At 52.4% G+C, this 12,232-nt stretch overlaps 1 protein-coding gene across 9 annotated transcripts in view; it reads right to left on the minus strand.

The window, feature by feature from the left end:
- The window catches only part of ASCC2 (activating signal cointegrator 1 complex subunit 2), a 30,898-nt gene extending 18,906 nt beyond the window's left edge, over positions 1–11,992 (minus strand). For 2 of the 9 annotated variants that reach the window (XM_059676697.1, XM_059676696.1), the window contains exons 1-5: positions 11,469–11,493; positions 8,776–8,873; positions 3,667–3,825; positions 3,146–3,316; positions 1,833–1,962 (exon numbers count right to left, since the gene is read on the minus strand). In XM_059676697.1, the coding sequence (XP_059532680.1) occupies positions 1,833–1,962; positions 3,146–3,316; positions 3,667–3,825; positions 8,776–8,856 (541 nt within the window). In that variant the 5' untranslated portion in view covers positions 8,857–8,873; positions 11,469–11,493. Of the gene's footprint in view, positions 1–1,832; positions 1,963–3,145; positions 3,317–3,666; positions 3,826–8,128; positions 8,287–8,775; positions 8,874–11,468; positions 11,714–11,856 lie in introns of those variants that run through there. The other 7 variants (XM_059676699.1, XM_059676701.1, XM_059676700.1 and 4 more) reach the window with 7 other exon arrangements.
- Positions 11,993–12,232: the final 240 nt, after the last annotated feature.

Below are 12,232 nucleotides of genomic sequence, written 5' to 3' on the forward strand. Positions count from 1 at the left end.
GCTTGGTACAAGTTAACCTTTTAAGCACCTCTGCCCAGCGAGTTACGCAAAAGGACTGCCCTGGTCAGACCAGCTCGCTGACACCCCCAGGGAGGGATCACACTTGGGCAGTGTGCCTGACGTGACAGCATCGGCTTTGGAAGTGGGAGTCAGCCATCTCTCTGCTCAAGAAATCTGGATGCCAAATCCAGGATTCTTGCCAGGCCACGTCTTCAATAATGTGAAGGAATCTAAGGAGACATTTCTTGGGAAATTCTCTCACCCTCTGCTTTTGAATATGCTGGCCATGCCAAGCGATCCCACTCCAAGGAGAGAGGCCTGCAAGGGACCTGACGCCCTCCCCATTCCTGGCATCGCACCTCCTCCTTTGCACCGTCCTCAACCTCAGAGAGCAAGCCCTGTCCCCTCCTTCTCTAGGGAGAGACCTCCCATAAGGCAGGTGTCACCTTCTCCAGGCAGTGTCTCCTGACCCAGGCATCAGGAGCCGGTCTCCTCCCATCATTCCCAGGGCCACACCATGGTCCCCTCTGAACCCGAACAGCCCGGCCTGGGGGAAGCACTCTCTCAGATCTTTCACAATCTGCCCTTGGGGACTCTGAAGTCCCCTTCCTCTCCTTTATCTGATTCTGACAATGGCGAAGAACTTCAATCTCTTAAAGGAATAATTTAAAAGGCCTGGGACAGCACCCTGGCACGTGTGGCTCAGTTGGTTGGAGCATCATCCCATGCACCAAAGGGTAGAGGTAAAATCATGTAAATCTTTTACTGCTTACCGGTCAGGGCGCATACCCAGGTCTTGGGTTTGACCCCCCGTTAGGACATGGGAGGCAACAGATCGATGTTTCTCTCTCCCTCTCCCTTCCTCTCTCTCTAGAATCAATGAAGGACATATCCTCGGGTGAGGATTTTTAAAATAATTAATTTTAAAAAAATGGGACAGCAATGGCATCCTTAGAAACGTTGTTCCTCAGCCGAAACAGTTCAGCAGCCCAGGGTGAGGAGAAAGTACTGGGTGTTTGGAAGACTGTGTCCTACAATTTCAAGGTGAGCAAGACGGACAGGGGTGCCCGGGGTGAGCACCTCTCCACGCGGGGCCCGCTGCCATGAGCTGCGATTCAAAGGGCATTGTTCCCTCTGTCGCATCCCGACAAAGCTCCTGTCTCTGATGGAGCCTTCCAGCCCACTGCCTCCAGACAGGATCCAACTGCTGACGTCATTCCTTTCACAGCTCAGAGAGTCCGCTCTGAACTCTGCCCCGTCTGTTCTCAGCAACAATGCAAATCATGCCAGTTCTGAGGCGGCCCCAGCATCCCTGAGGCAGGGAGTGGCGAAGAACAAGAGCTAGGGAGTCAGGCCTCCGTGACATCAATCCCAGCTCGGCCACTTGTGAGTCACGGCCTCTTACACTTGAAGCTCAGTGTCCTTGTCTGTAAATGGGGAGGTGACAGCACTACATCCCAGGGCTGGTGAGGATCAACTGACATAACACGAGGAGTGCTCAGCCCCCCGGTGAACACGCAGATACAGGCTAGCTGTCACTGCTGCTCTTCTGTTACCAGCTTCCCCACTCCTTCAACTGTTCCACTCACAGCCTCACACGAAGACTCCAAGGTCCCTGAGGAACCGTGTGGGACAGCTTTCTGTCTCCACTCCCCCAGCGCCACCAGCCACTTATTTCAGGATCGACACACATACACCTAAGCCATTTCCAAGCACCACCCACCACTGCTGCTCCGAATGCCCCCGCACTCCTCTAGGCGCCACCTCTGGAACCTCTGGTTTGATTTATGGGGCCAACTCCATGCACACCCCCAGCCCCACACCCTACACACCTATCATCTTCTTGAGCAGAGGCGAGTTGCCTTTTCCAAAGAGCACGCAGAGGTCCAGGATCTTTGGGATGTCAAACAGGAAGTTATTGTAGAGAATTTCTCCAAACGCAGAGGGGGAAATGAAGTGATCCTAGGAGCCGGGCAGAGAGAGGGTGAGAGACTGTCTGAGTGAAGACGCATCGTAAGGTAAGAGCAAACGCAGGAGAAACAGCCTGCAGGCCCATCACAGGGACTGGATAGCAAATGAAGCTCCATCCACACTGTGGACACGTCTGAGACTCCTACATTGACCTGGGGCAACAGCCATTTCATATAAAAAGAAGCAGAAGTACACGGTGCAACAGTTGGTTGGGGGTTCATTCTAAAACAGTTATGGGTGAATTACCACGATGTCTGGGATCACTTTCAAATACTCCAGAAAGAAAAAAATCTCCGGAGGAGAGAGAAAATGAGATCGGCAAAATGTGGGTAACTGTTTAAGTTGGGTGACGGGTACATGGGGTTCATCATTTTGTGATTTTTGAAAATTTCCATACTAAAAAAGTTTTAAAGACCCCACAATATCCTATTTTTAAAATAAATACACACACACACACACACATACACACACACATCCCGCTACCAAAAGGGGAAAAACATTCCCTAAAGAAACAGGCACCTTTACAGTAGTTATTGGGGGGAGGGGATTTTTTAGGTAACCTTCAATATTGACAAAATATTTCTGTAATATTTGTGTTGTTTAGAGACAATATTATTATTATTATTTATTGGTTTTAGAGAGAGGAAGGGAGAGAGAAACATTGATGTGAGAGAGAAACACTGATCAGCTGCCTCCCGCATGCACCCCAACTGGGGATTGAACCCACAACCTGGGTATGTGCCCTGACCAGGGATTGCATCCACCACCTTTTGGGGTACAGAATGACGCTCCAACCAACAGCCAGGGCAGCAGCATTATTATTTGTAAAACTGGGGGGTGGGAGGAGTAAAGGTTTTTAAACAGCACATACAAGTTCCTTTCAAAAATGAGATCAGTATTTTCACCCTCTGACGCACAAGAAAAGGCAGAGTCACGCGTCACCTGGCAAAGGGCCCTGGGCTCCCATTGAAGAAAACACTGGGTGTAATGCAGACGGACCCGGGGAGCCAGAGGAGAAGGGCGGTGGCACAGATTTCTTCCCCAACAGGCGGGATAAAGGCAGAGCGGAGACAAAGAGGAAACGCGATACTTCCAGAGCCTTCCTTCCCAGGGCGGAGAGAACGCACAGGGGTGTTGGGTGTCGGGGCGGCCTGTCACGGGACCAGGGGCTTACTTTGGATTCCTTGTGAGTGGACATGCGGAGGAAGGTGAGAAAAACACTGCGATGGAGCCGCTTCTGCATGTCAGCAACCTCGGGGGCCGGGGCCACCCACTCGTCGAACTTCCGGGGAACATGGTGCAGGTAGGAGTCCAGGCACTTCTGCAGGGTCTCGTCGAAGATGACCTGAGCCGGGCAACAGAGGAGAGCAAGGGTTGTGCCCCACACCCACGGGCTTGCGGGTGGACTGAGCGGGGCTCGTGGCCGTGCCAAACACTCCAACCCCAAGGGACTAAGAAGGTATGAATGAGCGAGGGCTACACACAGTTTCTAAAAATGACACGTTGGAAGGTGCTGTATAAACATCATTAAGATTGTGATACAAGACAGAGCCATCCAAACCACAATTGCCTGTTAAGGATCCAGGAAAAAAGTAGAGAAAAAAGCCTCTCCTAGGAGGAGAGAGACAACAACAGAAACCAACCAAACAGCATGGCATGTGCTTTGTCTTAGCGTTAATTTTGATAGAATGTTACCTGGCACCAGAATTTATCGTGAGGCAAGGCCAGGAGCCAGTCGAGGTCATTGGCTACGAAGGTGGCGCGTTCCAGGTACTCCTCCACTAGGGCGGGAATGTTGTCTTTAGGGGGCGGTTTGTATAACACAAAATACCGGTCTGCCTTCTGCTCGGGGTGCTACGGATCCAAAAACCACGTGTTAACGTGGCAGAGGTTAGTCAGCGAGGGCCCACCTGCCAACCCACAGCAATGACAACACTGGGCTGTTCCCACCGGTGACCCTCAAGGAGCTTTTACGCATAGAGAACAAAGTGTGCCTGACAAAGGGGCTTGGCTGCTTCCAGAGAACACCAGGCGGCTTTAAAACCATGTTTTCTTGGAGAATATTTTCATCCCACGGGAAAGGTTAAAAAAGAAAAAAGCAGGATACACACCTCTCTAGTTAATATAATCAGCTTTTGTATTTAAAAAAAGCAGACATTAGATAGACAGATAGAGAGATAGATGACAGATAGATAGATAGAAGATAGATAGACAGACAGACAGATTTAGCACATTCACATACAGGCTAAAAAATAAAAGTGTGTGTGGGGACAACACTCTAAAGCTGATAGTGGTTGTCTCTGGAGGGGGGATTTTGACTTGAAAATGCTTTCCAATTAAAAAAAATGAACATGTATTACTTTTTAAAATTATCTTTTAATTATATAAGTGAGGCCTGAGCATCTTTTCTTTCAAAAGTTTACAACACTACAGAGAAGGTGAGCTGCCTGGGACTACACTCCCAGCCCCCGTGTCCGTCCATCCAGTGAGTGTCCTTGCAGACCCTTTGCAGGCGTTTACGTTAAAATATACCCACAGAAGGTATTTGTTTAGATGTTTCCTCACAACAATGGTATTATTCTATATGTGTTATGCTATATCCATTTTATAATCAGGAAAAAACACCTGAGTCATTCTTTTTTTTAAAGAAAAGATGCTAGTCGAGTAGCTGCAGGTCTTGGCTTAGAGTCACAAGTTCTCCCTCCCAAGCCCTACCTCGCCATGAACAGACCTGACTTTGTTCACCATGAAGAGCCAGTTTGCTCCTCTGGCTGCATAAGGGCTGCTTTCTCCAGGGGAAATGGTAGCAGGAGGAGGACCAGGCCACATCTCAGCTGTTATCAAGCACAATCCACCCCTTCCAGGCCTGTCAGTCCGGGGGGGACAGGGAAATCCGACTGATTGCTAGTCTCCTGACAACCACCTATGCCTCCCTACTGCCCAAGGCAAGTTTCCAACCTGTGGAGTCTTTGGGTTCCACAAGGATTCCTGCGGGGGGGGGGGGGGGTGGGGGGGCATCTCTAGGTGGGTCTTTAGGACTCTTCCCATTTAAATTAAAATTTATACAGTGGGGTTCCAGGTGCAAATCTTTGAAAAAGGAATCCTGCTGACTGAACCCAGTTCAAAACTACTCTCTAAATTCATCTCCTGGGTTTCCTGGCTTCCCCGAAACTCTTATCTGTTTGACACCTCACCTCTTAGGTCATTCATTGCTCAGGCCAGGTTACTCACCCTTCCTCGACTCCGGAAACAGACCCCCCCCCCCCAACCACCACCCCAAGATCCTACGCTCCTTACCATCCTACAAGCATGGACTGGAACCCTGCTGTGGTGTAGCACAGGAAGAAAAGCATCTGCGTGCTCAGAGACCATGCTGCAGCAGGGAAGATGCACATCTAAGCCATCAAGAGAGCATAAAACAGAGCAAGTGACAGCTCAGGCCTGCCAGAGGGGCCGTGGGAGTGCAAAGGGGATTGACAAATGGAGGACAAGGCCAGCTCGCTTCCCAGAGCAGGCAGCGTCTGAGTTGGGCCTTGGAGAATGAGAAAGATTTTTAGAATGAAGAAGCGGTATTTTTATGGAGGCATATAAATGCGCCATAAAAAAAAGCGGGCACAGATTGCCCTGGGAGGTAGGAGACGGATGTGGAGGGAGAGAACACTGGAGCGATGACAATAAAAGCCACCAGGTACCGAGGGCCTGTCCTGTGCCTGCTGCCGAGTGGGCATGTCCCCCAGCCTTTCTTTCTTACCTACAACAACTATTGAAAAGGGAGATAGGCCCTGACCGGTTTGGCTCAGTGGATAGAGCGTCGGCCTGCAGACTGAGGGGTCCCAGGTTCAATTCTGGTCAAGGGCATGTACCTTGGTTGCGGGCACATCCCCAGTGGGAGGTGTGCGGGAGGCAGCTGATCAATGTTTCTCTCTCATCGATGTTTCTAACTCTCTATCCCTCTCCCTTACTCTCTGTAAAAAATCAATAAAATATATTAAAAAAGAAAAGGGAGATAGCATTTTTTTACAGGGGAGGAAACAAAGGCTCAGTAAGCTTCAGGAACTTTGCCAAAGTCACATGGCTAAGGAGGCAACTGAGGCAGCGTGTGCACCAAAGCTTACACTGCAGACCTACTAAGTGACCTGTGGTACCCATGTGCCATCCTGGTCGCACTGCTTGTCCTTTTGAGGTGAGCAAGGACCAGATCCTAAGGCCTTTGAAGAACCTTGAATGCCAAGCTCAGAGTAGGGGCTTTATTTCATAGGTAATGGGGGCCGTGGGAGATTTCAGGGCAGGGAGCGACAGGCCCAGCTGTATCTTCAGCCCCCAGAGCTGGCTTAGGTCCCGCCTGCTCAAAGGAGCTTTCTGAACATTCTCTGCCCACCACACTTCTTGGTAAGTAACCATCTGCACCGTTCTCCCACTGCTCCACTTAAACGAGTCTTGTCTTCCTCCAAAGACTTGCTTTGGGGTATTCAACAGCACCAAGTGTGCACTGTGCACACAGTAGGTACTCAATAAACATTAGCTTGGCCCATTACCCTGCAAAGGTGGCACGGTGGCTGTCCCTTGGATAGAGATCTACTTGTCCCACATTAGGACTAAAGACACAGATACAGGGTGGGTACAAACCTCACGACAATCTTCTAGGAGCTTCCACAGCCAGCAGGGTAACCCTCTTCAGCATGGCCAGCAAGACTACTCCTCGTTTAGGCAACTGTCTCCCTCAGCTCATCCCTCTCCCCACCCTACTCCCATTCAAGGCTCCTCTCACGGTCACTGTTACCACCATCATTACTGCGTGTTTACTATGTTCTAGTACAGTGCTTATTCAGACGTCTCGTGTAATCCTCATAGGCACCGCACAAAGCTGGTTCTATTATTACCCTTTTAGATCCCGAGGCATGGAGAGGTTACGTAACTTGCCCAAAGTCACACAGCCAAGTATGCGTGACATTTGACTCAAAGCCCCTGGGATACTGTTTCCACCGCAGGTGACCGGTGGTTGGTGGAGGAGTCAGGCTCTCTCAAAACAGCACACTCGGGTCCTCCTGCCAGACCCAGCCTTTGCCGACTGCTCTGCCTGGCTAACCTTATTCATCCTTCAATACCCAGGTCAGGACCTCCCCCCTTAATGAGCCTTCCCTGGCTGCGCATGTCCTCCCACTGCTCCCGAGGCGCCCCTGCCCACACCCCCCGCTTTGGTCTGGATCAGCAGCCTGGACTTCCTTGACCACCACCCTGATCGCACGGCAGAGAAGCTACTGGTCTGCTTTTCTCTCAGACCATGGGCAGCTCCAGGGCAGGAACCATGTCTTTTCTCTTTGCAGCTCCAGTGCCTGTCACAATGGCTGCTGGGTCCTTGACTCATTAACTGAATTTTCCTGGCCCTGGGAAGCCAGAATGAAGAGAAGGCACCAGGTCCCTGGTCTCCCGGAGCCCACAGTCCAGCAACCCTGGTGTTCCGTGTGCGGGGAGGGACTGAGGTGGAAAATCAGACCCAACCACTCACGGAACCCGTCTCCTCCAGTCCTGTCCACAGAACTTTCTGCAGTATTGGAGCTGCTCTCCACCCGTGCAGGCCACCACTTCCCCCATGGGGCTACTTCACTTTAACTAAAGTTAAAATAAATGTCCAGTTCTTCAGTTGAACAATACACATTTCAAGAGCTCAATTGTTATGTTTGGCAAATGGCTACCCTCTTGGATAGAAGAGTTTTCTATTTTCTGATCAATATCCTCCTTACATAAAAAGGTTACAAAAAAGAAACAAGAGGTTTTATAGCAGAAAGATGATGGGTCTGACCTCTAGGGTCAGCCTAGCTGGATTCCCCTCCTGGCTCCCCTACTTTCCTATTTCTGTGACCCTGAACTCTCTGTTTCCTCATCTGTGAGATCCGGACAACCAAAATACCTACTCACAGGGCTATGGCGCAGCTCACAAGAGATAATCCAGGTGAGTGTTTAGGAAGGTTTGGCCCAGCGCGAGTGCTCTGTGACGGCTAAGTACTATTAATAATTCTCTTGGGAGCAGTGGGCGGGCATGCGCGGCCTGGACGATAGTTAGGAAGTAACAGGAAGCCATTCAGAAAGCAGGAAATAGAACACCAAGCTCTGGTTTCCCACGCCTTGACTCCAGCCCCGGGAAAGTACTTCCTCCCACCTTGTGCGAGTAAGCTCATCTTCTTGGGAAAACAGCGAGTGGGCAGGGGGACTCCAGGCCCCGGGTCTGGCTCCTTCAGCAGCCTGGCACCTCCCTGTGGCTCTGATCTCCCTCTGCAGCTGGTAACTGGCATCCTCACAGCCTCCTTGGTTTTCAGTCTCACAGGCCCTGCCGAGTCTGTATGTGGCACGTCTCAGCCCATTGACATTGAGATCAAAGACGGCCGGACCTCTGAAATCAGTGTTCCCCCCGAAGTGTGGATAGCAGCTGAGATAGCTCTGAAAAAGGCCTACCTGAAACCTGAACCCCTCCCACAGGGCCAAAAGCCCAAACCCGGCTTCGGGATGGATCCATTTCCAGGCCAGCTCAGGCTAGCCAGAACGGCCCTCCAACTCCGATTCAAAATGCAATGCTTTGGGGGAAAGTATGGGGAGGTGACAGGGAAAATACGACTCAAATTCAGGCTGCGGCTTGGAACGAAAACTTCTATGCTGGGCCTGGAAGGACCTGGTAGTGTCCCAGCTACTGGATTACTGACTGTGGCCCTGAGGTCACTCTTGGAACAGATAAAGAAGGAATTTACTTCGCACTTTTGAAATTGCAAGAATGATAACATCAGTTCGAAAGGCCTCAAGGCACCGGCTCACCAGCGCTGGTGATGTCCTCAGCTTTCCTGTCTTCAGGTCCTTGTGGGTGATCTGGAGTTGGTCCAGGGGCAGAGCTGGCATTGTGCTGCGTGACCCTCCTGAAAGGAATATGGATGGGAAGAGAGAGCAGACACATAGGCTCCTGGTGCAAGAGCCTGCTCTGGGCTGGTCCCAGGAGCTGCAACCACTGGCCTCAAGGGACTCCTGACATGGGCCTCAAAGGCCTGGCTCCTGTACTAATCCACGCTACAGTGACTACACACTCCCACCCTCTGAGGACCGGTCCCACGTGCCTAGATGATCTATTATGGCTCCAGCTCCGGGCCCTCCTTGGCCTGTGAGCTCTGTGAAGCCAGTGCCGGGCTCTCCTCCCCCTCCGCCTCCTCCTCCTCCTCCTCTTCCTCCTCCTCCTCCTCGTCCTCCTCCTCCTCCTAACTTTCCCAGGACCAGCACAGGCTGGTGGAGAGGTGGCCTCATCCAAATGTTTGATGAACAACGAACTGAACAGGATACTTTTCTTATAACTCCAACCAGATTTGAAGTCTTTTGAGGGCGAAGCCATGGGCCTTTCCTCACTTGTGGGGTGTGTTAAGATTTTATAACCTGTCTAGGCTTCAGGGAGAAAGGACATGGATGGACAGAAGGATCAAGGAGGATGACAGAATTCACAGAAACGTGCCAGTACGAGCTCCTTTCTAGAGGCCCAGATCGGCCTCAGAGTCACCGAACGGCAGATCGCACGTCTTCCGTCTTCCCGTCCAATGCTCTTTTCACAATACCAGTGGCCTGACCCACTGGAAGGCTGTGCACATTGGCTGTATCATGGAATGAAGTGAATCAGGCCCTTTAACAGACACACCATAAACCGTCAGCACCGTCTCAGTGACAACATGAAGACATACTAAGGCCGGGGTGAGGAGACCATCACCTCCGAGCCCTCGCAGAGAAGCCGAGGGGCACGATCATCCATGCGTTACATGGACTATATACGTATACATGGGTGTCCATATCTGACATCAGGCCAGGGCCTGGTGTTCGGAAGACACCCCGATAAGGCAGGGTCTCTCCCCTGAGGAAGCTCACGCCCCAAAATAATGACAACAGCCGCAGGAGCAACGTGCTTGTCATGTGCTGGCAACTCTTGCTCGGCGTGAGCTCAGTCCACACGTGTCAACTCACTCTGCATGTATTCACGCTCACACCATCTCTAAGGCTGGTTCTGTTAGCATCTTCACTTTACCAACGGGGAAATCGAGGGTAATGGCGCTAAGTGTTCGACACAGGACTTGGTGTGCAATAAGCACCGATAGAGTTCACTGGTTGTTACTCTAAGTCCCGCCATAGGCAGAGCGCCGTGGGCGTCTTCACTCACTCGGCACTGACTTCATACGTGCAGGGTCCTGGGAGGGTCAGTGACTATGATTTGGCGTGGCCAGAGCTGTAACAGGAAATCCCCAAAACAAGCACAGCGGAGGAAGGGAGAATGCCACGGGGAAAGTGACCTGTCACCGGGTGGTTGAAGGGTAGCCTGACAAGATGGGAAGGAAGAGCGAGCGTGAGCCAAGCCTCAGAGCCTGTGGTTTGAAGGAAGGGGAAGACATGGTTGGAAACGCCAGGTCAGGGAGGGGATGACAGACGTGGAGGGAAGATGCTGGAGAGGAAAGATGGGGCCAGTCTGTTTGTTGTTTAAAGCCTTGAATGCCATGCTAAAGATTCTGGCTTTTCATCTGCAGGCAGTGAGGAGCCATTTAAGTAGAGGAGAGACATGATCAGAAAGAGAAGGCAATAATAACCTGGTGGCAGGAGAGGCCTCCTAGGAACCACTGGAGAGCAAAGTGTATCTTAATCCTCTCACTCCTCCACCCACGGACTCCCGAGCACCTCTGATCCAGGCACTGAAGCCCGCAGGAGGCTCAGGTGCACACATAACAGGCCTGTCCTGCCCTGCATGGAACTTAGTCTTGAAGGAAAAGACAGCAATGAGTCAAACAGCCATACAAACAAGTAAATCGTAGCACCGTGATGTACGCTACGTAGGGGAGGCCCCTGCAGCTAGGACAGAGAACTGGCTGGGCAGAGGAAGGCTGCCAAGGAAGACGTGCGTTTTCCTCTAACGCAGCGGTTCTCAACCTTGGCTGCACATTAGAATCACCTGGGAATCTTTTAAAAATCCTGATTTCTGGGCCTCATCCTCCGGAAATTCTGTTTCTTTGTTATGGGGTGAGGCCACAACATCAGTAACTAAGAAACAGAATTTCCGGAGGACGAGGCCCAGAAATCAGGATTTTAAAAAGATTGCCAGGTGAGTCTAATGTGCAGCCAAGGTTGAGAACCACTGAGCTAACGTGTGGGCAGGAACTAACGAGGCACAGAAGGAACCTGAAGTTCCGAAAGAATAAGGACAATGATCGTGACAACGTCTGTCACCACCGTTGCAACCCCAGTGCCAAGCGGGACAGCAAGGCCGAGAGTTAGGAAAGCACCTTCTTGAGGAGGGGAGCTCGGGGCCAGCACCCATTGCTGTAAGGCCGGGGCGCATTCCCAGGGCTGCGGCTGCCTCCGTTTCCCTGTCATCGCCCTTCTGGTCTCCACTCAACCTGACCCTCCTTGAGGTGCCAGACGGTCCTATCTCAAGCCTCCACTCCCCCCCCCCCCCCGTTCCGGTCGTATATTCAATTATCTTGCGCCTTTACCCGTCACCGGCCGTCTCCTCCCGCTGGACTGTACACTCCATGCGGGCAGGAGTCTTGTCTGTCCGGTTCCGTTTGTATCCCCAAGTGCCCAGATCTGTGCCAGGCACGTAGGAGAAACGTGCCATCTATGTGTGGAACTAAGGAATGAACCCCGAGGAAACTGAACAGCGCGGTCCCCTCGCCCCAGGATGGACTTGCGGGGACCGCGACTCATTCAAGTCACTCTGGGGCCGAGCCTCGAACCCCGATACTTTCTGGCCTCGTGGGGATCGGGGGTTGGGGGCGACTCCAGGCCCCTGGGGCAGCACAGCGGGGGCCCGGTCGTGGAGACAGAGAGTCCCGACGGCTCCTCCCGGGCCCGGTGCCCCGCATCCAGCCACGCACTCACCTCGGCGGCTCCACTACCGGCTCCGTGCCGCCGCCGCCGCCGCCGCCGCCGCCGCGGTCCACGGTGACAGCTCCCAGTCCGCCGGCACTTCCGGGGTCAAACGGCGATTCCGCAGACGGTGATAGGAAGCCTCGACCCGGCCCCGCCCCCGGCGCCAACTGCCACCGGGAAGCCGGGCCCGAGGCCACGCCCCCAGCCCGAAGACCCCGCCCCCACAGGGACCGGTCTGACTGTAGCCACGCCCTCATCGCGCCTTTCTCCCGGCGGATGGAAGGTAATACTCGGTTGTGATTCCACCTTTCGGAAAATCCAAGTAGCAGTGGTTCTCAACCTTCTGGCCCTTTAAATAAAGTTCCTCACGTTGTGACCCAACCAT

This window comes from Myotis daubentonii, chromosome 19, assembly GCF_963259705.1.
Source record: "Myotis daubentonii chromosome 19, mMyoDau2.1, whole genome shotgun sequence".
NCBI classification, from domain to species: Eukaryota; Metazoa; Chordata; class Mammalia; order Chiroptera; family Vespertilionidae; genus Myotis; species Myotis daubentonii.